General features: G+C 59.9%; 2 protein-coding genes across 4 annotated transcripts in view; one reads left to right on the top strand and one right to left on the bottom strand.

Moving 5' to 3' along the window:
- SSRP1 (structure specific recognition protein 1) lies at nt 959-10,708 on the bottom strand. Of its 2 annotated transcripts, XM_018059073.1 has the most exons (18): nt 10,638-10,708; nt 10,089-10,211; nt 9,483-9,668; nt 8,740-8,845; nt 8,274-8,464; nt 7,958-8,188; nt 7,736-7,839; nt 7,514-7,642; nt 7,086-7,307; nt 6,034-6,106; nt 5,920-5,928; nt 5,506-5,644; nt 5,358-5,403; nt 3,373-3,502; nt 2,792-2,962; nt 2,556-2,644; nt 1,705-1,891; nt 959-1,453 (listed from the first exon to the last, which is right to left on the bottom strand). In XM_018059073.1, exons 2-18 carry the CDS (start codon nt 10,140-10,142, stop codon nt 1,382-1,384), a joined length of 2,139 nt encoding a protein of 712 aa, XP_017914562.1. In that variant the 5' UTR covers nt 10,143-10,211; nt 10,638-10,708; the 3' UTR covers nt 959-1,381. The 2 variants fall into 2 exon arrangements, with proteins under 2 accessions (XP_017914562.1, XP_017914563.1); XM_018059074.1 differs by lacking the exon at nt 5,920-5,928.
- Nucleotides 12,393-19,820, top strand: part of P2RX3 (purinergic receptor P2X 3) — a 35,455-nt gene continuing 28,027 nt past the window's right edge. Inside the window, exon 1 of one of the 2 annotated variants that reach the window (XM_018058944.1) lies at nt 12,393-12,621. In XM_018058944.1, coding sequence (XP_017914433.1) covers nt 12,503-12,621 — 119 coding nt within the window. In that variant the 5' untranslated portion in view covers nt 12,393-12,502. The remainder of the gene's footprint in view (nt 12,622-19,820) is intronic. The other variant, XM_018058943.1, reaches the window with a different exon arrangement.

Raw genomic sequence — 19,820 nt, 5'->3', positions numbered from 1 at the left:
AGTTCGCCGGGGAGCATGCAAACGAAGCCGGCCCCGGCCCACGAGGGCCCGCCCCGGCTCGGACCCCCGCGAAGCTGACGCAACTCCGCGCTGGGGCGGAAGGCCACCGAGACGGCGGCCTAGAGAGGAGGTGGCCCGGACTCGGGCGGTGGGCGGGCTGCGGCCCTGCGGGGCCAGCGCCTGGGGCCGGGCCCGGGGCCCTCCGCTCGCGCCGGCTGTCTGCAGCGCGCGGGGATGACCGCTGACCCCCGCGCGTCTCCTGTGGCGCCTGCCCCCGCGCTTCCCAGGTGGCACATCCCTGGTCAGGGAGGGCCCCTGGAGCGGGGCACGGCAGCCCTCTCCAGCATCCCTGCATGGAGAGTCCCATGGACAGAGGAGCCTGGCGGGCTGCAGTCCACACAGGGTCGCAGAGGGTCGGACACGACTGCAGCGGCTTAGCAGGCATGCCTGCTCCGCCCAACATAAAATCCTCCTAGCCTAACAATGCCGCATACCCCTTTCCTCCACAAGAAAGGCTTCACACATACTCTACCCCTTTCCTGAACCCCTGTCAGGCTACACCCCACCCCCACCCCAACACAGCACTCTTCCCCCCCAATTCTGCAGGCTCAGGTTTCCATTCCCCCCCATTTGCGGGGAAGCTTGGTCAATCCTGATTCCATTATCGAAAGATTTCCAAGACCCTGGACTCGCAGGTGATTAAGGCTGGAGCCGGAGCTGCCCTCTCAGCTTCACTAATGGAGTGCGGCTGTGAGGGAGACTGCCTAATCAGATCAGCTCTCATTTCTAGACTCTCAGGTGGCCCATCCCACCAGAAGAGACTGGAAACCAAGGCTTGTCCAGCCGGGAACAGAACAGGCTGTACCTGGAGACTGGCTTCCCAGCTGAAGGGTCAGAGTGCAGTCGACACCAAGAGTGAAAGCCATACAGCAGGGGGAGAGAGAAGGCCTAAGGCCGATTTCCAAAGTCAGTTCCCTTTATTAAATGTTCATTTTCCACAGACCAGAAATACAAAATAAAAGTAGAAATAGGCCCCAGTCAGGAGCTACAGACCTGCCCTCACAGGACCCCTGCCTGCGGCAACTTGTACAGGACAAGCAGCAGCTATACCCCAAAGGGCGGGAAGGCAGGGGGCGCGGTGGGATCCAGCCCTGCCCTGGCCCCCACCGGATGTCTCCCCAGATTATAAACAGCCACTTTCTGAAGCCGCAGGGTGAGACACCTCCCGTGCGGCCCCAGGGAAGTGCAGGCTAGCGGGAAAGCTTGTTCAGATGGCACAGAACCCGAGGATTGCATTTCATAGGAGAAAACAGGTACCAAAACACGGGTGGGGAGACTGGGGCTGGGACGGGGCAAGCCCCAGGAGACGCAATCTTCCTCTCTATTCATCAGATCCTGATGCTGAGTCTTCTGAGCTGGGGGGAGTACTGGCTAGCTCCTCTTCTTCAGAGTCCTGAAAGCCAAAGGTCTCTTACAGGGGAGAAGTACAGAGTCCAGGCCACCCTCCCCCACAGCCACTCTTCAGGGAAGGACCCCCACTTGGCTACCCGCTCCCTGCACCCCAGTGTTAAGCCTTCAGAAGCACAGATTCCACCCACCCACTCCCCTTCATCACCCCTCCGTCCAGGAGCATCTGTCTGTCCCGCCACCAGCCCAGTGGCCCCCACCCTTCCAGGCCCCACGGCCCCCCAAGCCCAGCCGCACCTCACTCCGCCTTCTCTTCTTTTTGCTCTTGTTTTCTCCGGAGGAGCTCTCATCACTGGACACAAACTCTTTGCTCTTGAAGCTCTCGCTCAGCTGCCTTGATGAAGACTTCGACGATGAGCCCCGGGAGGGTGTGGATTTCTTCTCCGTCTTCACTTTGACTTTCTTCTTCTTCTTGGACTTATCCCTAGGCGAGCAAGAGGGAAGTGGGTGCTGGACCCTTGGGTTACCCACATCATCAGGGCCGAACCTCTCCTGGCTTTCCCAGGGCCTTTCCCAATCCCAGCCACACTGCCCAGCTCACGTACACAGCCAGGCGCCGTCAGCCCCAAGCGCCCCAAGGGAGCTCATCATAACTGAATCACCGGAAGGATCAGGGGCTACAGCCTGAAGCAGCCCCATATGCAAAACTTGCTTAACGTCTGTTGTTGTTGAGTCACTAAGTCGTGTCCCACTCTTCTGAGAGCCCGCTGACTGTAGCCCGCCAGGCTCCTCTGTCCATGGCACTTCCCAGGCAAGAGTACTGGGGCACGTCACCGTTTCCGTCTCTAAGGGGTCTTCTAACGCTTGTCACTTTACCTTTAAAACTGCATGTGAGTTATGCTGAATAACAACTAATGTTAATCTCCCCCACACCTTGAAATAAAACTGAAGGAAAATGTGGCTCTTAGGCTACTTTCAGAAACCCTCTAGCCCGTTCCCCATACCTGGGCAACTGCCTACCCCGATCTGAGCAGCACTGCCCTACTGCAGTCAGAAGCGTGCCTGCCGACACCCCGATTCTCAGCCTGGAACTGCAGAAGTGCCTGCCAGAAAAGCAGCTCCTGGGCCACTCTGTCCCCAGCTCTCACCTCTTGGAGGGCTCTCCGCGGCCGCCTTCGTATTCCTTCATGGCTTTCTCATACTCCCGCCTGGCCTCCTCAGCCTTGCGATCCCACTCCTGTGTCACACAGGGAATGAAAAAAACAACAAAAAAAAATTAGACCCCTGGCCCGATGCAGGCAAAACCTGCACAGAACCGTAGCCCTGGGCCCGCCCGCCTCCGTCAGGTCCCAGGGTCCGACGCTGTGTGTCCGCGGCTCCTTGCCTCCTTTTTCTCCTTGGACATTCCCTTCCAGATCTCGCCCGCCTTCTTGGAGAGGTCCGTGACGCTGATGCCCGGATGGTCCGACTTGATCTTCTCCCGGCTGGCGTTTAGCCACAGCATGTAGGCGGACATGGGCCTCTTGGGGGCGTTGGGGTCCTTGCCCTTCTTTACCTGTGTAGGAACCCAGAGGCCATCAGCCACCTACTGCCCACAAAGCTCCACGTTCTCCCCAAGAGATGACCTGGACCCCCTTCTTAGAGGGACACAATGGAGAAAAGACTGCACAGTCACGCTAGACAGAGAGCCGCCAAGGATGGAGGCCATGATCTCAGCACCCCAGCCTGAGCTCACAAGGAACCCTCTCCTTGAGCTCCAAGGACAGAAGCCTGCTCCTAATTTGGATCTCCCAGAAGCTAACTGTCTCAAGGGCCATACTGAAAATTCTCCAGGCTCCTCCTCAAGGCCAGCGCCAGTGGTTACAAAACTAGGCCCAGCAGCACCAGTCCGCAGGCCCTACCGGGGGGTGCTACAGAAAGGCTGAAAGAGGACGGCCGCCCCCCACCGCTCGGCAGAGTCTGCACCTCCAGGGGCTTCTTGCGGCTCTTGCGGTCCTTGGCCATCTTGGCCTTCTTAAGCTGCTTCCGTTTCTTCTCTTCCCGGTCACTGTCACCCTCATTACTGGAGGAGCTGGCGGAGGCGTTGCTGTCAAACCTGTCAAGGACAGCGGGGCTCAGAGAGAGAGGAGAGCCCCCCACCAGCTTAGGACAGGACAGCGAGCCCAAAGACCCCCGCCCAGAGAGCAGAGGCGGAGCAGGGCTGTGGCGCGCGGCCTCCTCTTGCTGACGTGCCTTCAACCACCTGGTCCGCCCCCGAGCCTTGGCAGCAGTTTCCTCCTTGAGTCCATCAACACGGGGGGCCTCTGCGGCTTTCTTGGGTCACGGCCTAACCCAGACCCCACACCCCTGGAGACAAAGCCGCGGTCTCATCTTGCCCAGAAAACACCCCAGGTCCACTTTACTGCTTCTTCTCTGTTTTAATCCTGCAGTCTTCTCTGATGAAGAGATAATGAGCTACCAGGTAAAAAGTGTGTGGGGGGGGGGCACCTTCAGTCCAACCCAGTACCCCTAAGCGGTCCCCTCCATCACACGTGCTCAGCTCTTCAGAAGATGGAGCCCCCTTACACCTGCATCACGGTGCGGAGCCGTTTCCAAGACATGTTCACAAGCATTTGCTCACTGACCTTCCCAAGTACGGAGCAAGCAGAACTAGTGTGCTCCAGCAGAGTTTTCTCTTTTTCTTTTTTCTGCTCAACCTTTGCTAATTCTTTTGGAACAAGAGAACTCCAATTCCCTGTTGGGAACCACCCAGCCGCATTCAGGGGGAGCCCACCCCAGCCACAGGCTCTAAGTGGGGTCGGGGGGTGGTGGTGCATGGCTTTAACTCTTAGTTCATCAGAGCACAGCTCAGAACTCAGACTCAGGAAGGGGAGGCAAGCACACCATCCACCACTGCTCTGAAAACAGCAGCGCTTCTGAGTGTGAACCCGGAGGACTCAGCCTGCCCCGTGCTGCTCAGGGTCATTTAGCAACGCATGCACCCAGCTAAAAATAAGGAAATCAGAAGTAAAAACTAATATTCCCCTCAACTTCCGAGCACCTGGATTCAGTCGTGGTGGTGGTGGTGGTGTAGTCGCTAAGTTGTGTCTCCTCTGTCCATGGGATTTTTCCAGGCAAGAATACTGGAGTGGGTTGCCATCCCCTTCTCCAGGAAATCGTCCCCACCCAGGGATGGAACCTGTAACTCCCGAATTGCAGGCGGATTCTTCAGACAGGCTCAGGTCCGTCTGAGCCACCAGGGAAGCCTTTGGATTCAGGTGCCTGAGCCCAATTCTATCACCAGACTCTCTGGTTACATGACCTAATAAAACTCACTCTTACGCGAAAATCAGTTTGAGTCATATTTCTGACACCGGCAATCGAGAGTCTCGATAGAGGAACTTCCCAGTGGGACACAGGTTTGATCCCTGCTCTGGGAAGATTCCAACACGCTGCAGAGCAGCTAAGCCCTGTGAGTCACAATTCCTGAAGCCCCTTGCACCCTAGAGCCCCTGCTCCAAAACAAGACAGACCACTGCAGTGAAAAGCCCACACCCCGAGAGCAGAGAGCAGCCCCTGCTCGCTGCAACCAGAGAAAGCCTGCACCCAGCGACGAACACCCAGCCCGGCCAAAAATAAAAATAAATAAAGTTTTTGTAAAGTAGTGATGGACACTATCATCTCACAGAGGAGACACAGAGATGCACCACCTGACCCGAGGACCGCAGCTGGGAAGCGGGCAAGCTCTGCCCCTACCCCCATTCTCCACTGTCCTTTTCTGGTTTCAGGAGATGCTTTGCACTTACAAAGCATCCTGACAACTTTAAAACGTGTCCCTGTATCACTTCAACAGCGGTCGCTTTTCTACCCTCGGTCGGTAGGTAGCTCCGGTACTTGGGACCGCCCAGAGGTATTCCAGTCCCTGAAGCTTATGGGCCACCCTCACCCCGCCGAGTAGACCCACGACTCACTCTTCTGCGACGTCCTCCTCCTCTTCACCCGGGTTGAAGGACTCATCTGAAAAAGAGCACAGGCCGCGTGAGCTCTGCCCCGCCCCCCCGGACCCCGCCCCGCCCGGCCGCCCCGCCCCGCCCGCCCCGCCCGCCGCCCGCCGCCCACCGGTCTCCTCTCCCGAGTCATCGCTGCTGTCGTTGGCGTTCTCCTCGCGGATCTTGCCCTCCTCCTTCATCCGCTCCAAGTAGGCGTCGTGCTGGTCTTCGTCCGAGTCGGCGTATTCATCATAGTTGGGGTTCATGCCCTGCAGGGCGGGCGTGGGGCTCAGGGCCAGCCCCCCGACCCGCGCCCGCGGAAGCCATCCCCATGCCTGTGAGTAGCTCGGAGCAACCGCGCCTGGAGCCCCGGGACCGCGTGTCCACACACAGCTCAGCGCAGAGCGTCTGCCCGACTCCCTGCCAACCCGGTTAGTCCAAGCCCCTCCCGCGCCCGGCCCGCGGGGGGCCCCTGGGGGACTGCGGAGCCTGCTCTAAGGTCATGCCAGGAAACCTGTACCCGGAGGGGGAGGGTCTCACGCACCTCTTTTTTCTACAAAGGCGAGAAGAGAAGAGAGAGTGAAAAAGAAGCCGCGCCAACCCCAGCCCCTTCCCCGACAGAGAACAGGCAAGGCTCCTCCCAAGCACGCCCAGGTACCTCTTTCAGCCCTCGGTTTTTGATGTTGAGCTTCTTGGCGTTGACAAAGTCGAACAGCTTGCCGTACTCCTCCCTGAGAGGAGAGGGGCCCGTTACCCAGTGGGCAGGTCCCACACGGGGTGGGCTGTGGGCTGTCTCGACACCCCCCAGGGGCCGCATGGACCAAGGGGCCCAAACCCTCGACAGCTCAATCACACCCCGGATCTCAGAGACCCCCGGCGGACGACAGGCAGAGAAGAGCCAGACGCTGGTCTTGAAAACTTACAGGATCTTAAGATTTCAGGGGAAGAAAACACAGGAAGGTGTGTGTGCCTGTCCACCAACACGCACAAGCAGCGGGCAGGCGGGCTGGGCGTTTTGCTGGTCTGTAACCCAGCCTTCTGGAGAAGGCAATGGCACCCCACTCCAGTACTCCTGGCCTGGAGAATCCCATGGGCAGAGGAGGCTGGTGGGCTGCAGTCCATGGGACCGCTAGGAGTCGGACACGACTGAACGACTTCACTTTCACTTTTCACTTTCATGCATTGGAGAAGGAAATGGCAACCCACTCCAACGTTCTTGCCTGGAGAATCCCAGGGACAGCGGAGCCTGGTGGGCTGCCGTCTACGGGGTTGCACAGAGTCGGACACGACTGAAGCGACTCAGCAGCAGCAGCAACCCAGCCTTCTCAGGCTGTTATGAAGGTTGACTGTAAACGTTTCTGTGAAACATATAGCCCCCAGCCAGCATCCAGTGAACAGCTGCTGTGTTCTCGGGCACAGAGATCATTCAAGGAAAGGAGGAGACAGCATTTCCATTGTGCGGGGAGAGGAGGAGGACTAGTACCAAACACATACGGCACTCAGATTTCTTTAAGTACAGAAAGCAGGCAATACAGCGGCTGCCGAACGCTAAGCACCCCAAGAGAGAAGGCCAAATGCCAGGCAGCAGCAGAGAAGCTGCTCCAGGCTCGACACATCAGAGGAGTCGCTGGCCTGGAGAGGCCGGGCCGCCCAGTGGAGGAGGCTGGGTCGGGGCCAGGGTGCCCGGGAGGGCTGGGCAGAGGCGCTCACCTCTCAATGCTGCTGAAGGTGTACTGGGTGCCCTGCTTGGTCTCAATTTCAAAGTCAAAGGAACGCGTGGTGGTGGTCCCGCGGGCGAAGTTGACAAAGGAGATCTCGTCGAAGCGGATGTGCACGGGCGGCTTGTGGACGTAGATGAAGCCCCGCTCCAGGGGGTACAGCAGCCCTGAGCTGGCCTTGTAGGAGCAGGTGATGCACTGGGCCCCCGAGTGCCTGGGGAGGGGGCGCGGTCAGTGCCACCTGGGCAGCCGCCTGGGCAGCATGCCCCAAGCCCCCCAGTGTGTAAGCCTCAGGGGGGCTGCCCCCTCCAGCGACCGCCCACCCAGGGCCCCTCGGGGCGGCGTTCCCAGCAGGGGCTCACCTGGGAGCGCACCTCCCCACCCCCCATGGCAGGCAGCAGCCCAGGCTGGCGCGCTCACCCTTGGAAGTTGCCCGGGACCGTGATCTTGCGGTTCACCAGCGCTTTCATGACCCGGCTGACCATCTCGTAGAGGGATCCTGACATGTTCTTGGTGAGCCGCCCCTCGAAGCGCTTCTCTACCTCCTCCCTGAGGACAGCAAGAGGCGGGCAGGGTCGCTGCGGGCTTCCGCCTGCCCGCCCCCCCCCCGCCCCTGCCCAGGCGGGGGACAGCCTCACTCACTCGTTCATGTTGAGCGTCAGGGAGATGTCCTCGTCCTTGGAGAAAAGCAGGATGAGGAAGTGGTAGCGAGTCTGACCCTGCTTGATGGGAGGGTCCAGGCTGATCTGCAGGGGGGAAGGACCGACCGGGTTCAGCGCCAGCCGGGGCTCGGAGACCCAGCAGGTGAACTAGACGGACGTGGGCGACAGCTGCCTCCCGAGGACCCCGCGGGCCCCAGCTCACCACGAAGAACATCTGGCGCTGGTCCTTGTGGGGCAGCAGGAAGAGCCGCAGCACCGTGGTGTAGGGGATCTTGTAGTCGAAGGTCTTGCCGTGCAGGTGCAGGAAGGTGGGGTAGATGCGGATGTCGTAGCGGCCTCGGGGCGTCAGGCACTGCAGCTCCCGGAAGATGCAGATGGCATCTCCCGTGGCCTGGATCACGTCCGCCTTCGACAGCACGTTCTGGGCGAAGGCCTGCCGAAGCACACGCGGGTCATGGAGCCGCTGGGAGCTGGCTGCAGGGCTATCGGGGCCCGCTCAGCACCGCGGAAAGCCTCACCTCGACCGGGTCCACGCCGTCCTCCTGGGTGGGTGGCACGTAGAAGCGCACCTCCATGAGGGAGACCTCCGCGTCATCGTTCTGGTGGAACTCCAGCGTCACCTCGTTCTTGCCGGTGGTGCACTGAGACACGTTGCTAAGAGGGATCTCGAAGACTGGCTGGTCGCCAATGTCGAAGGAAAGCAGCTGCCCTGTGGGGAAAAGGCGGACGACCCGTCCACAGGCTCTTCCCCTGGCTCAGCGTAAACTGCGCTCCCACCAGACTGCAGCTTCCCTACGGAGAGGGCCCGGGGGCTGTCTGTTTCTCCCAGACCCTCTAATACACCGTTGGTCCTCGATAAACACACAATCATTTACAAACGGACTGGCGATCAGAGGCAGTGGCAGAGAGAGAGCAAGACAAGTTAAAGGGAGAAATCTTTCATCTTTCCTCCTCCCCGAAAACTCAACCTCCCGCAGGACTCACCACCAAACTTCACAGTTCCCCAGTTCCAACCCTTCACACACAGGTCCTTCTCCATTAGCTCCAGGCGATAGTGAGTTTTGAAGAAATCAGAGAGTTTCTCAAACTCCTGTAGGGAGGGGAAAGAGAACCAGCCCAGTAAACTCCTGATGGCCTGAACACAAACTTGAACGTTCTGGGATTATCTGTTTCTGAGAAGCTGTCCCAGTATACCTTGTATCAGAAATCCTTCCTGACTTAATCACAGCTATAAAACCGTGTAAAAGACTGTTGGAAGAGATTATTTCTGGGTTATTTCTCAGCCTGAGGGAGGAATACAGTAAGGGGCTGACATTCCCAGTTAGGGGTCTCGCAATGTCTCTTCTGAGTTTGTATGGGTACTGCTTTAGCGAAAATGGAAACGAAAATGAAGTAAAGTTTTGAATGCACGCAGGTCACAATGGAAAACAAAACCCAAACTAAAGCATCAGGTAAGACCCAGAACCTGGATAAAGACAACAAGCAGAAGCCACCAAAAAAAAAAAAAAAAATCAAAACAGTAGAAAAACTTCTGGAGTTAGGCCACAAAGAAAAGTCCTGAGACTGACCCAAAACTGAACGTTGACTGCTTAATGGCTTCACTGGTCCTGCTGTGAGGAGCCCAAACCAGCGACCGCAGTTACCAGAAGGGGTAACTGTCGGTCTAGAGCATTAAAACTAAAGGAGATACACAGTCAAGAGGGGGCGATGGCAACAGGGCGTCTCACCGATTCCCGGAAGCCATCGTACTTATAGACGTGGCCATTCTTCGTGAGCAGTTTAAGCCCGTGGCCCAGAGCCACCCGGCGCCAGATGCCTTCGGTCAGCTCCCCGGCCTGGATGTTGTCCACTTTGCCCGTCTTACTGTTCTTAAAGATGATGCCTTGGCGGCTCAGCCTCAGCCGACCATCATTCTGTGGGGGAAACAGGCCCAAATGTGTGGGTACGCCGCAGTGCAGCAGCCCAGGGTCAGTCCCACCCGGCGCCCTGTCTGGGCCCGCCTGACATCCACAGACCGGAGCAGCAGCAGCCGGGGGGAGCGCTGAGGGCGACAAGCCCGCTAGGACCCTCGGGCTCTAATCCTGGCTCAGGCATCTACAACCCTTGCAGGGTCTCAGAGTTTCCAGGCTCCCGGACTGGGTATAGCAGCTGTGGGGCCCTTCAAGCGGACCTGATTCTGGTCCTTTCCCTGGGTACCGCTTCTCAGCTGGGGGGAACCCAAGGCACACACGGGTACTCTGACCCCTTTTCCAAACCAGCATGCCCATTCAGAGCATGGGCATGATCAGTGGCCCTGCAGGTCCACTCCCCTCCCTCTGCGGGGCCCTTCTCACCATGGAGCCCTTCACCTCCTGATACACGTCGTTGAACTCCAGAGTTTCTGCCATGCTGACCTAGCCCTGTTGGTACCACCGAAACTCCTGGGTGGGCGCGCAGATGGAGGGCGCGCTGGGGATCTGGATTCGAGAGGGAGAGAGGTGGTAGGAAGGACAGCCGCTCACGGTGCCCCCGGATGGGCCCGCTTCGCCGGGCATGCGTCCTGTCTCCTCCGCCTGGGGGCCCGGGCCCAGTCCTGGGGTGTCGGGCCCATTCCTGGGGTGTCGGGCCTGCCCCAATAAGTGCTGAAACACCCCCCCCCACCCGACACCCTCCCTGGGCGCTGCACCGGGCGCCGCGGCACCGAGCAGCGCAGCCCCCCGGGGCCGGCCGACTCAGCGCGCGAGGCGCCCCCGCAGGGCCCCCCAGCGCCCCCAGACCCGTAGCTCCCCGCCCCCCAAAATGGACTCGCTCGCGGCCGGCCGCCTCCAACGCGGGCCGGCCCACCGCGCGCACCCCGCGGGGGAGCCGGGCCCGCGCCCTGCACGCGGCCGGCGACCACCCACCTCCTCGGGCCGGAGCCTCGCGGCCGCCGGCGCCCGGGCGGTAGGCGCGCCGGGGCGGGGGGACGGCGCGGGCGGGGGGCGGGCAGGGGCGCTGGGCAGGCTCTTCCCGCGTGCGCGGCCCCGCGTCCCGCCACCGGAAGCGCTGGCCACAGAGACGGCGGCCGGCTAGAGAGGCGCCGCCCGAGAGGCGGCCGGCTAGAGCGCCCGCGGCGCCGGAGGACCCGCGGGGCGCGCTGGGCCCCACCCTCCCGCGCCACCTCTGACCCCGGACCCGCCCGCCCCCCCGCGCTGCCCCCGATCCTCGGGCCCGGAAATTCGGGGCCCCTTAAACGCTAAAGACGTCTGGGCTTTTCAAAAGAGAATTTGCGTAGTGTTTCTATCAGACTGTGCCCCGAAGCGCGTGGCCCTTGCAATCAGCGCGTGTGTCTCCTATACAATAGTGGTTTCTGCGAAGCAGAAAGGAGTCTGACCCAAGAAGGAAAAGATTGGAGGAGTTGTGAAGAGAAGTGCCCCCTCCCACTGGCTTCTAGGAGAATGCAGGCGTTGATGTCACTGTGACTGCACCGCCCTCCCCTGTCCAGAGAGGACCGGGTCCTTTTGCAAATGAGCTCGCTGCACCCCCGAAACTTCCAGCAGCCCCTGCAAGTTGTGAATTGCCTGGAAGGGGCTGGCCAGCGGCCATGCCAAGTTCAAGCGCTGGTGTCAAGTTAATCACGGAGCCACAGCTGCTTTGAAAGCCTATCACCCTGGCACTGCGGAAGCCAGCCACCCCCACACCCCCACCTTCTAGAGTCCTAGGGTCTAGCTCTCCTCTCTCATCCTCACCGTGACTCTACATTCAGAATGACTGACGATAAGTGTCGTGCATGGAGACATAAGGGCAGAATGTTGAAACTTGAACATTTCTCTGACAGTCTGACCTGCAGTTACACCAGTAGCCTTGATTCTGGGACAAGAGACAATGTAAGCGCACCATTGTTCCCTGAACTCATGGCTTTACCCTCTGGGTGATGGCTGTTCCCACACTCTATAGCAACATAAATTCAGCTAGATTCAATAAACATGCATTGAGCTCCGACACGGTGGTAGGATTTGAGGAAACTAGCAAGCAAGATGGAAACCGCTCCAAGCTTCCAGGAGTGTGTAATTAAACAGATGATTCGGATAAATACACTGACAGACAGTAAAACAACCCCCCAAAAACACCCAGCGTTACAGTGCAATGCTGGAGGTAGAAGTCCAGCCGCTGCCCGGTGAACAGGAAATAGAAACCAAGCGACTCTTTAGTTTCCCTCTCCCGTGAGACCAGGAGAGAGGTTCAGGAGACCACCCCTCCCCCAACCCATGCTGTTGATGGCAGCTCTTGGAAAGAGGGGAATTGAGCACTGTAGGAAGACAGGAATGAACTCAGCTCAAGCAGGCTGCTAGGTGGGTGGGGTGGGGTATTGCCAGGGGCTTTCAGGAGAGTGTGGAGCAGCTGGTGAGCTGGGATGGAGACGCGGCACAAGAGAACAGAACCGAAGCGGTAGACAGAGTGCAGATAAAGCCTAAGTCCCAGAGGGCCCCAGCCAGCTGCATCCCAAGCAATCAGGAGCCTGGGATTGGAGACCCCACCCCTGCCGTGACATCACAGGGGAGTGGGGTGGAGACCAACAAAAAGGGGGTCCCCCACCCTGGCCTTGGACTCTTGGCAGCCCAGAGGGTGGAGAGCAGAGAGAGGCTGAGCCCCGAGCTAGGGTTGCCTGACTTAAAGGAACAGGCTCCTCAAGCCCCCTCTAAGCCGCTCCCCCTCCCAGCCTCCATCCGGATGACCCCTCCGTCCTGAGACCATCATCGGGTCTCTCCTTAGGGGTCATTCTCTCAGCATGAACTGCATCTCAGATTTCTTCACCTACGAGACCACCAAGTCGGTGGTCGTGAAGAGCTGGACCATTGGGATCATCAACCGAGCGGTTCAGCTTCTCATCATCTCCTACTTCGTGGGGTGAGTCTCTGGCCCCCCAGGACCTACAAACCTGAAGTCCTAGCAACCCCGAGGGCTGCCCTGAGTCCCGTCCTCCCCCGCCTGCCCTCAGTGTTGCTGCCCAGCTGCCTAAGTGTCTCCCCTTTTGGGGGGCAGCAGCCTTATCTGTGGGGACCTGTCCCAGTCACTGGCCTCCGCTGCCGTCATTGGGGAGTTCTTTTTCCCACTAAACCCTCCAGAGCTGGACCGTGGCCATCACCCTGAGGAGGGGGGCTCTTGCCCTTCCACCATCTCCCCTTCCCTCTCTCGTCTCCCCCAGCCCCAGCCCCAGCCAGAGAACAGACCCATTGCCTTCAGTCAACTCTTCAGGGGTCTCGGAAAGATGAGGGAGTCAGGGGAAGGCGATGAGACAAGGGAGTCGGCGACAGGTTGACCAGGTGGATGGTGGAGAGGGCTCAGAGAAGGGGCGGGCTGGGCAAGATGCTGCAAGAACGTGGAAGAGGAGCCCTCGATCTCTGACCGCAGGACCGGGGGGTGGCGTTGGAGTGGGGGACCCTGCCCCTGTGGGGGGGTGGGCGGTGGGCAGAAACGAGTGCAAACACCCCTCAAGGAAAGATTTACTGCAGAGAAAGGAGGCTTTCCTGAGCATGACATGGGGACCGCCCCCCTCAAGGACCAGAAATACTCCCCTTTGTCAGAGAGCATCAATGCCCTACGTCCGCCTGACTTCATGCCCTAGAATCCACCCTGGGAGTTGCTTAAGAGCCCGGAAGGTCCGAACACCCCTTCTTGGCCCCCACCTCTTGCGGGTACGCAGCGCACACACGTACACACATGTATTCACAAAGGTTCATGAAACAGACACTGGCCGGGGAGGAAGCACAGGTTCTGTCCTTCTCGTGGTCATTCGAACCAGGAAAGCGGGACAGAAACCTCGGAGGTCTGTTCTTTTTTCCTGGCATTCGGTCTCTAGCCTCATGCTGTTCCTTGATACAACGAGTCTGCATGTGGGAGACAGAAAGCCACCGATGACCGTCAGGAGTTCATGCAGGGAGGTCAAAGGAGGCCCATGTGCGTGAGGGCTGGGGCCGTGGGAGTGGACCTGCTGGCCCGCCAGGCCGGAGTAGCGCGTGGGAAGATGGGTGGACGTGGATGAAAGAAATTTTCAGCAGCTCCACAACGCGTGCTGAGAGCCAGTGGGTTTCATTTGTGCGGTGTGTAGGCGAGGCTGCACATGCAGTCTCCTCGCAGAGACGTGAGAGGAGGGATTCAAGCTTTGGAATGGGCTTAAAGGGCTCTAAATGAAGTTCTGTCCCGACACTGAGGTTTCACGAGACACGGTGTTTGCACATGCTCTCCGTCGGCATCTCCGGTGCCTGGCTCAAGGTTGGTTCTTAAGGCTCCACGTTTGCCTGCGTGCGCGGCTGTGGTTGTTCGTCGCAGCAGAATGGTCTGTTGGTCCAGGTGAGCACAGAGCTACTTCAGCACCTTCCAGCCTGGCCTGGCTCCGTGGGCTCCAGGCCAGAGGCTGATGGAGGCGAGACCCAGTGGGCTCCATCGCCCCCGCCCCCCACTGCCCTTCTCTCTCCCTCTCCCTGATCCAGGCCAGCTCCCCATCCTCAGTGCTGCAGGCCGGCCTGCTGGGCGGGTGGGAGAGGCTCTTTGGCGTCTTGACATCCAGCCCCATCCGTCTCCCAGCCTGACAGCTCCCCACAGAGCAGCGCCTGGCAGTTCCATCAGCGCGCTCTTCAGCCCAGCCCCTGGTCTCAGCCGCATCTCTGTGCACCTGAGCCCGGACGCACGTCCGTGGTCAGGAAGGTAGCAGAAGTGTCTTAAGCATGTCTTCCTGACACGGAGGCAGGAACAGTGGGCCCAAGCGGGACGGGTCCTCACCCCGATGGAGCTGACCCGGCCAGAGATGGAGGCTAATCAGACCGTCTCCACGAGCGAATGCAAAATGGCAGCCGTGGCTCGGGGTTGAGGGGGCGCCCAGTGCCCCGAGGGTCGCGGGCACCGAGGGGGTTGCCTTTGACCCAGCCGGGGAAGTAAGGGAAGGCTTTCTGGAGATGAGACTTTGAAGCCAAGAGCTGAAGGATGAGTCAGAGCTGCCAGGTACAAGAAGGGAAGGAAGGGGGTTCAAGGCAGAGAAGGCCCGCTCTGCCAAGTGGAAGAGCCTGGTGAATGCGAGATGAGAAGGGGTCTTGGTGGCTGGAGTGGAGGGAGCCAAGGAGAGGACGGTGGAGGACGGGGCTGCAGCCGCAGGCGGAGGCTGGACCTCCGATCCTTCACTACTGCAGGGGAGTGATGGACGTGACAGAAGCTCCTGATGCGTTTTACCCTGTGTGTGCGCGCGCATGTGTGTGTGTGCATGTGTGTGTGTGTGTGTAGGGGTAGAGGTGGGAGGCCCTGGCTGACACCCTGGGGATTGGTGTGTGTGCATGTGTGTGTGCGTGTGTGCATGTGTGTGTGTGCGTGTGTATGCACGCGCGTGTGCGTGTGTGCGAGCCCGCGTGTGTGTGTGTGTAGGGGGAGAGGTGGGAGGCCCTGGCTGACACCCCGGGGATTGGTGTGTGTGTATGTGTGTGTGTGCGTGTGTGTGTGTGTGCGTGTGTGTGTGTGTGTGTGTGTGTGTGTGTGTGTGTGTAGGGGGAGACGTGGGAGGCCCTGGCTGACAGCCCGGGGATTGGTGTGTGCGCGTGTGTGTGCATGTGTGTGCGTGTGTGTGTGCGTGTGTGTGTGTGTGTGTGTGTGTGTAGGGGGAGACGTGGGAGGCCCTGGCTGACAGCCCAGGGATTGGTATGTGTGTATGTGTGTGTGTATGTGTGTGTGCGTGTGTGTGTGTGCATGTGTGTGTATGTGTGTGCGTTGTGTGTGCGTGTGTGTGTGTGTGTATGTGTAGGGGGAGACGTGGGAGGCCCTGGCTGACACCCGGGGATTGGTGTGTGTGTGTGTGTGTGTGTGTGTGTAGGGGGAGACGTGGGAGGCCCTGGCTGACAGCCCAGGGATTGGTGTGTGTGCATGTGTGTGTGTGTGCGTGTGTGTGTGTGCGTGCGTGTGTGTGTGTGTGTGTGTGTGTGTGTGTGTGTGTGTGTGTAGGGGGAGAGGTGGGAGGCCCTGGCTGACACCCCGGGGATTGGTGTGTGTGTGTGTGTGTGTGTGTGTGTGTGTGTGTATAGGGGGAGAGGTGGGAGGCCCTGGCTGACACCCCAGGGATTGGTGTGGGTAGAAGTGGACGCAGGAGAACCCGTTAAGAGGCCAGGCAGTCATGTGCAGAGAGGTGACCGTGGCTCCGACTCAGGAGGATTTGAAAGGATTTTTAGTGCTTTGAGGTTAATGCTTGACTTGAATCGCTTCCATATCAGCCCTGCCAGGTAGGCCAGATGCACAGCTTTACCTAAGGCGTGAGTGACGGGAGCCAACTATTTCTCTTATGTACGCACAGCAACGCACCGCCTGACCGACTCCACACACGCCCACACACGCACGCGCGCGCGCACACACACACACACACTGGCCTGAGCCTCAGCTGCCTGCCTGAGGCTCCCGCCCCTCCATCCCTGGCTTCCTGACCCGCCCCAGGTGCACAGAGCTGTCTCTGTGAGGACTACTGGGTCTTTCTCAGGCCTTTTCTGGGCCCAGCTGGTAATGCGCATTCTCCTCTGCGTTGTTGGGTGGGGGAGGACTTCCTAAGAGCCGACCCCTTGTCTGGATCCTGCGGCCACCTAAGAAGGAAGGAGACATCCCTGAGGCTTGAGTGCCCAGATGTGCCAGCCAGTGCTTGGCCAGGGGTTGGTTCCTGGGGCCTTCCTGCAGGAAGCCCACAGCCTAGAAAGCAGCGGTGAGGGCCTCCCACCTCTGGGTGCCCCTTCCGCCCTGGGGAGGGCCTGTCGGGGTTGCAGGCGCCCCCAGCCCATCGCAGCCCTGCACTGGCTCTCCCACTCCAAGACCCCCGTCTGCACGGCCGCCCACTTTGGTTCACAACATTCAGCCTCAGGTCAAAGCTTCCAAAGACGTCCATCGTGTAAAGCCGTTAAAAGGGTGCAGGGGGTGGGGGGAGATTGATCCAGTTTACAGAGAGCGGTGTGGGATCCCACAGCTTGCTTTCTGCCCACCCCGCGCCTGTCTCCCCAGATGGGGAGACCTGGTCAGAAGCCTGGCTCTGACCCCAACAGGAGTGGGGCTCGGACAGGTCAGTTTCCGTCTCCGCGTCTCAGCCCCGGAATCCAGACGACGCCACCTCTGAGGGTTCTGGCGGGAGGAGGTGACACACAGCAGTGCCTGGGCTGGGTGACTTGGAAAGCTGGTGACTGTTGGCATTTCTCAGGCTCCCAGCGGGCCCCCCTTTCCCTTGGCTCAGCTCACACCTTCCTGAGAGACCCATCTGATGCCCACAGGCGTGCGCGCGCGCACACACACCCACCCTCATACCCTCCTGGTCTCCTCCCTGACTCCTGGGAGGTGGACAGGACAGGACACTGCTCTGACTTCCATCCTGCACATCCCACCTGCCTGGGAGCTGCCGCCTGCCTCCCGCTCTATAAATAATGAACCAGGAAGGCGAGGGAAGAAGTCAGAGCAGCCGAGTCAGTGCCAAGAACTGGAGGCTCACCCCATCTCCTCAGCCCTGGGCTCTGGAGACAGACTCAGCCCCTCTGTACCGGAAATGAACACCCCCCTTCTCCAGCTGCCCGCATGCCCCAAGGGGGCAGTGGAAGGCTTCCGCTTGTTATTCAGCTCGGAGGGGGAACCCTTCCTGGGCACAGAATGGAGCCGTGAGGCAGGAGGAAGACAAGGAGAGAGGCCAGTTAGTCGTCCCTTGAGCCCGGAGCTCTTCCTCCTGAGACATCCCTGAGCCGGGGGCCACTCTCCCGGGTCATGGGGTGAGGCCGGCAGGACAAGGACCAGGGCCCGGGGGGCGGGACCCTGCTGGGGACCCTGCAGGGGTGACCCAGGGCCAGAGCATGCGCGCAGCTCGGCGAGTCGGTGCCCCACCCCGGGCCTGGGTTCCTTCGTGCGCAGCGTGAGGCCAGGACCACAGCGGCCCCCCTGGGCCGTGAGTAAGGATCCTTGCATCCTCGGCGTGCTGGGCTGCTCCTGCAGTGATGGTGACCATCTGAACTCTGCTTCTCTCCCGAAGGTTCCCAGACTTTAAGGACAGGAGAAGCCAGTCATTTCACTGCTGGACACACAGAGGCGTGTCCATTCCACAGCCAGGCACACGGAGGGTCCGGGGGCGTGCGGCCACCGTGGCCCCGACCTGGGCGAGGGCACCACAGCCGCAGAGGTGCTCTGTCGGACCTCCCTCCCTATCTTGGCTCCAACGGCCGCAGCCCGCTGATAAAGCTCTTCTTTCTGGAGACAACGTCCCCGTTTTCCATAATCGCTCCCTTCCCTTCTGCTGGGATACCAGACGGCAGGTGGGATGTCTCCGTGAGCCGCCGTCTCTCCCGAGACCTTGATGAGACCCCTCCCAGTTCAAAACACAGAAGGCAGGGCAAGGGAGGTAAAGCTCACCCCCTGCAGACTTCCACAGAGGCGCGGTGTTCCGGGGAGCGGCTCGCAAGCACACAGAGAGCTCTTAATGGCACATTACTCAGGGCGCTGCCTCGAGCAGGCAGGAGCAGCGAGGCGGGTGAGGCACCCTTGGCCAGTGCTGGTGGTGACCAGCCTTTCCCTCCCGCTCAAGACGGCGTTCAGAACTCAGGCGCCGGCAATGTCCCTGGCAGTCCACTGGTTAAGAACCTGCCTTCGAATGCAGAGGAGCCTGGTTCACTGGTTCAGTCCCTGGTGAGGGAACTAAAATCCCAGGCGTCTTGAGGCAGCTAAGGTGGAACACACAGCTAGAACCCCACGTGCTGCAACCGAGGGCCTGCGTGCGTGCGTGCTCAGTCCTGTCTGACTCTGTGCAACCCTGTAGACTGCAGCCCGCCAGGGTCCTCTGTCCATGGGAGTCTCCAGCCAAGAACAGTGGAGTGGGTTGCCATGCCCTCCTCCAGGGGATCTTCCCGACGTAGGGATCAAACCTACGTCTCCTGCATTGCAGGCGGATTCTTTACCCCCTGAGCCACCCAGGAAACCCAGCTGAGACCCTACGGAGCCAAATAATTAATATCTTTTTTAAAAAAGAATTCGGGGGCCATAAGGAAGCCCCACTAGGGGATGACTGCAGACCCTCTCACTGAAAACCGAATGAGGAGCCGCTTGTAAAGTTCAGCCCCATAGGTAGGACCCCACGAGTCACTGCAACCCCAGCCCGACCCAAGAGCTGCTCCCCTCTGCGTCTCCCAACGTCAGGGGACCCCAGAGGTTAGAAAGCTCCCAGGCTTGCAGTCCCAGCCCCTGCTTCTAAGCCCTTTGGCTCAGCCTGCAGCCGCCTCCCAGCCCTCAGCCACCCCCGCCCAGCCTTGTCTTCTCTGCTCCACGGCCTCCGTTCCTCCTGCGCATCTTCATCCCATAGGGTTCCTCGCCGGACATCGCCCTGGTGAGCATCAGAAGGCGACCCTAACCCCATGTTCCCCACGTGCGCCCCTAGATTCCCTGAGAGGTCACGGTGTATCTCCAGAGCTGGGCATACGCAGCGTTTTCCAAACATGTTCGAGGAGGCTCTGTCATCTGCACAGAGAACAGTGAAGACGCCTCCCCGCGTGGAGTCAGGAGCAGATGGAACTTTCACAAGTGGTCTTGAGGCTGAGAGTGGCCTGAGCCCCGAGGGCAGGGGATTGACTTCCCATGAAAAGGCGGGTGCCTCCCCAAAACCCAGGGGAAAGCAAGGGACCAGGGGCAGCCCCTCCTTGCTGCTGGATAAGACTGGGAGGGCCTGCAAGGGAGGCAGGAAGTGAAGAAGCCCAGGACATCCTCTCGGACCCACGTGGTCCCTTTCTGCCCTGACACTGTGTGTGTGTGGGCAGGGGAGCTGCGTGACTGAGAGCAGGCTCAGCTGCTTGCCTCTCAGAAGCCGGTAAAGAGGCCAGGTCAGTGGAAGGGAAAGTTTGCTCTGTTTGGGGATGCCAGATGCTCTCCAAAGGCAGACTCCCCACACCACCAACCCCCCACCCCACCCCGACAATCAGGGAGCTTCAGCTTCTATCAGCTGAAGGGAGCAAAGCTACACGCAGAAGCAGCACCGTCAGCTCTGACTGTCGTCTTGAAGTTGGTCGTCAGTGGTCTGACTGGCGGCGTCTCGATTGCTTTCAGTTCATCTTCAGTTCCAGGGTTGGTTT

The sequence above is a fragment of the Capra hircus genome, chromosome 15 (genome assembly GCF_001704415.2).
Source record: "Capra hircus breed San Clemente chromosome 15, ASM170441v1, whole genome shotgun sequence".
Lineage (NCBI taxonomy): Eukaryota > Metazoa > Chordata > Mammalia > Artiodactyla > Bovidae > Capra > Capra hircus.
Note: the sequence above shows the minus strand (reverse complement) of the source record. Positions and strands in the feature narration are given on the sequence as shown.

Coding starts and splice junctions, on each gene's coding strand:
- SSRP1 (XM_018059073.1), bottom strand. CDS start 10,142: ATGGCAGAAACTCTGGAGTTCAACGACGTGTATCAGGAGGTGAAGGGC. Junction 8,189..8,273: donor ACGGCGTGGACCCGGTCGAG/GTGAGGCTTTCC, acceptor GTGCTTCGGCAG/GCCTTCGCCCAGAACGTGCT. Junction 7,643..7,735: donor CTGACGCTCAACATGAACGA/GTGAGTGAGGCT, acceptor TGCTGTCCTCAG/GGAGGAGGTAGAGAAGCGCT.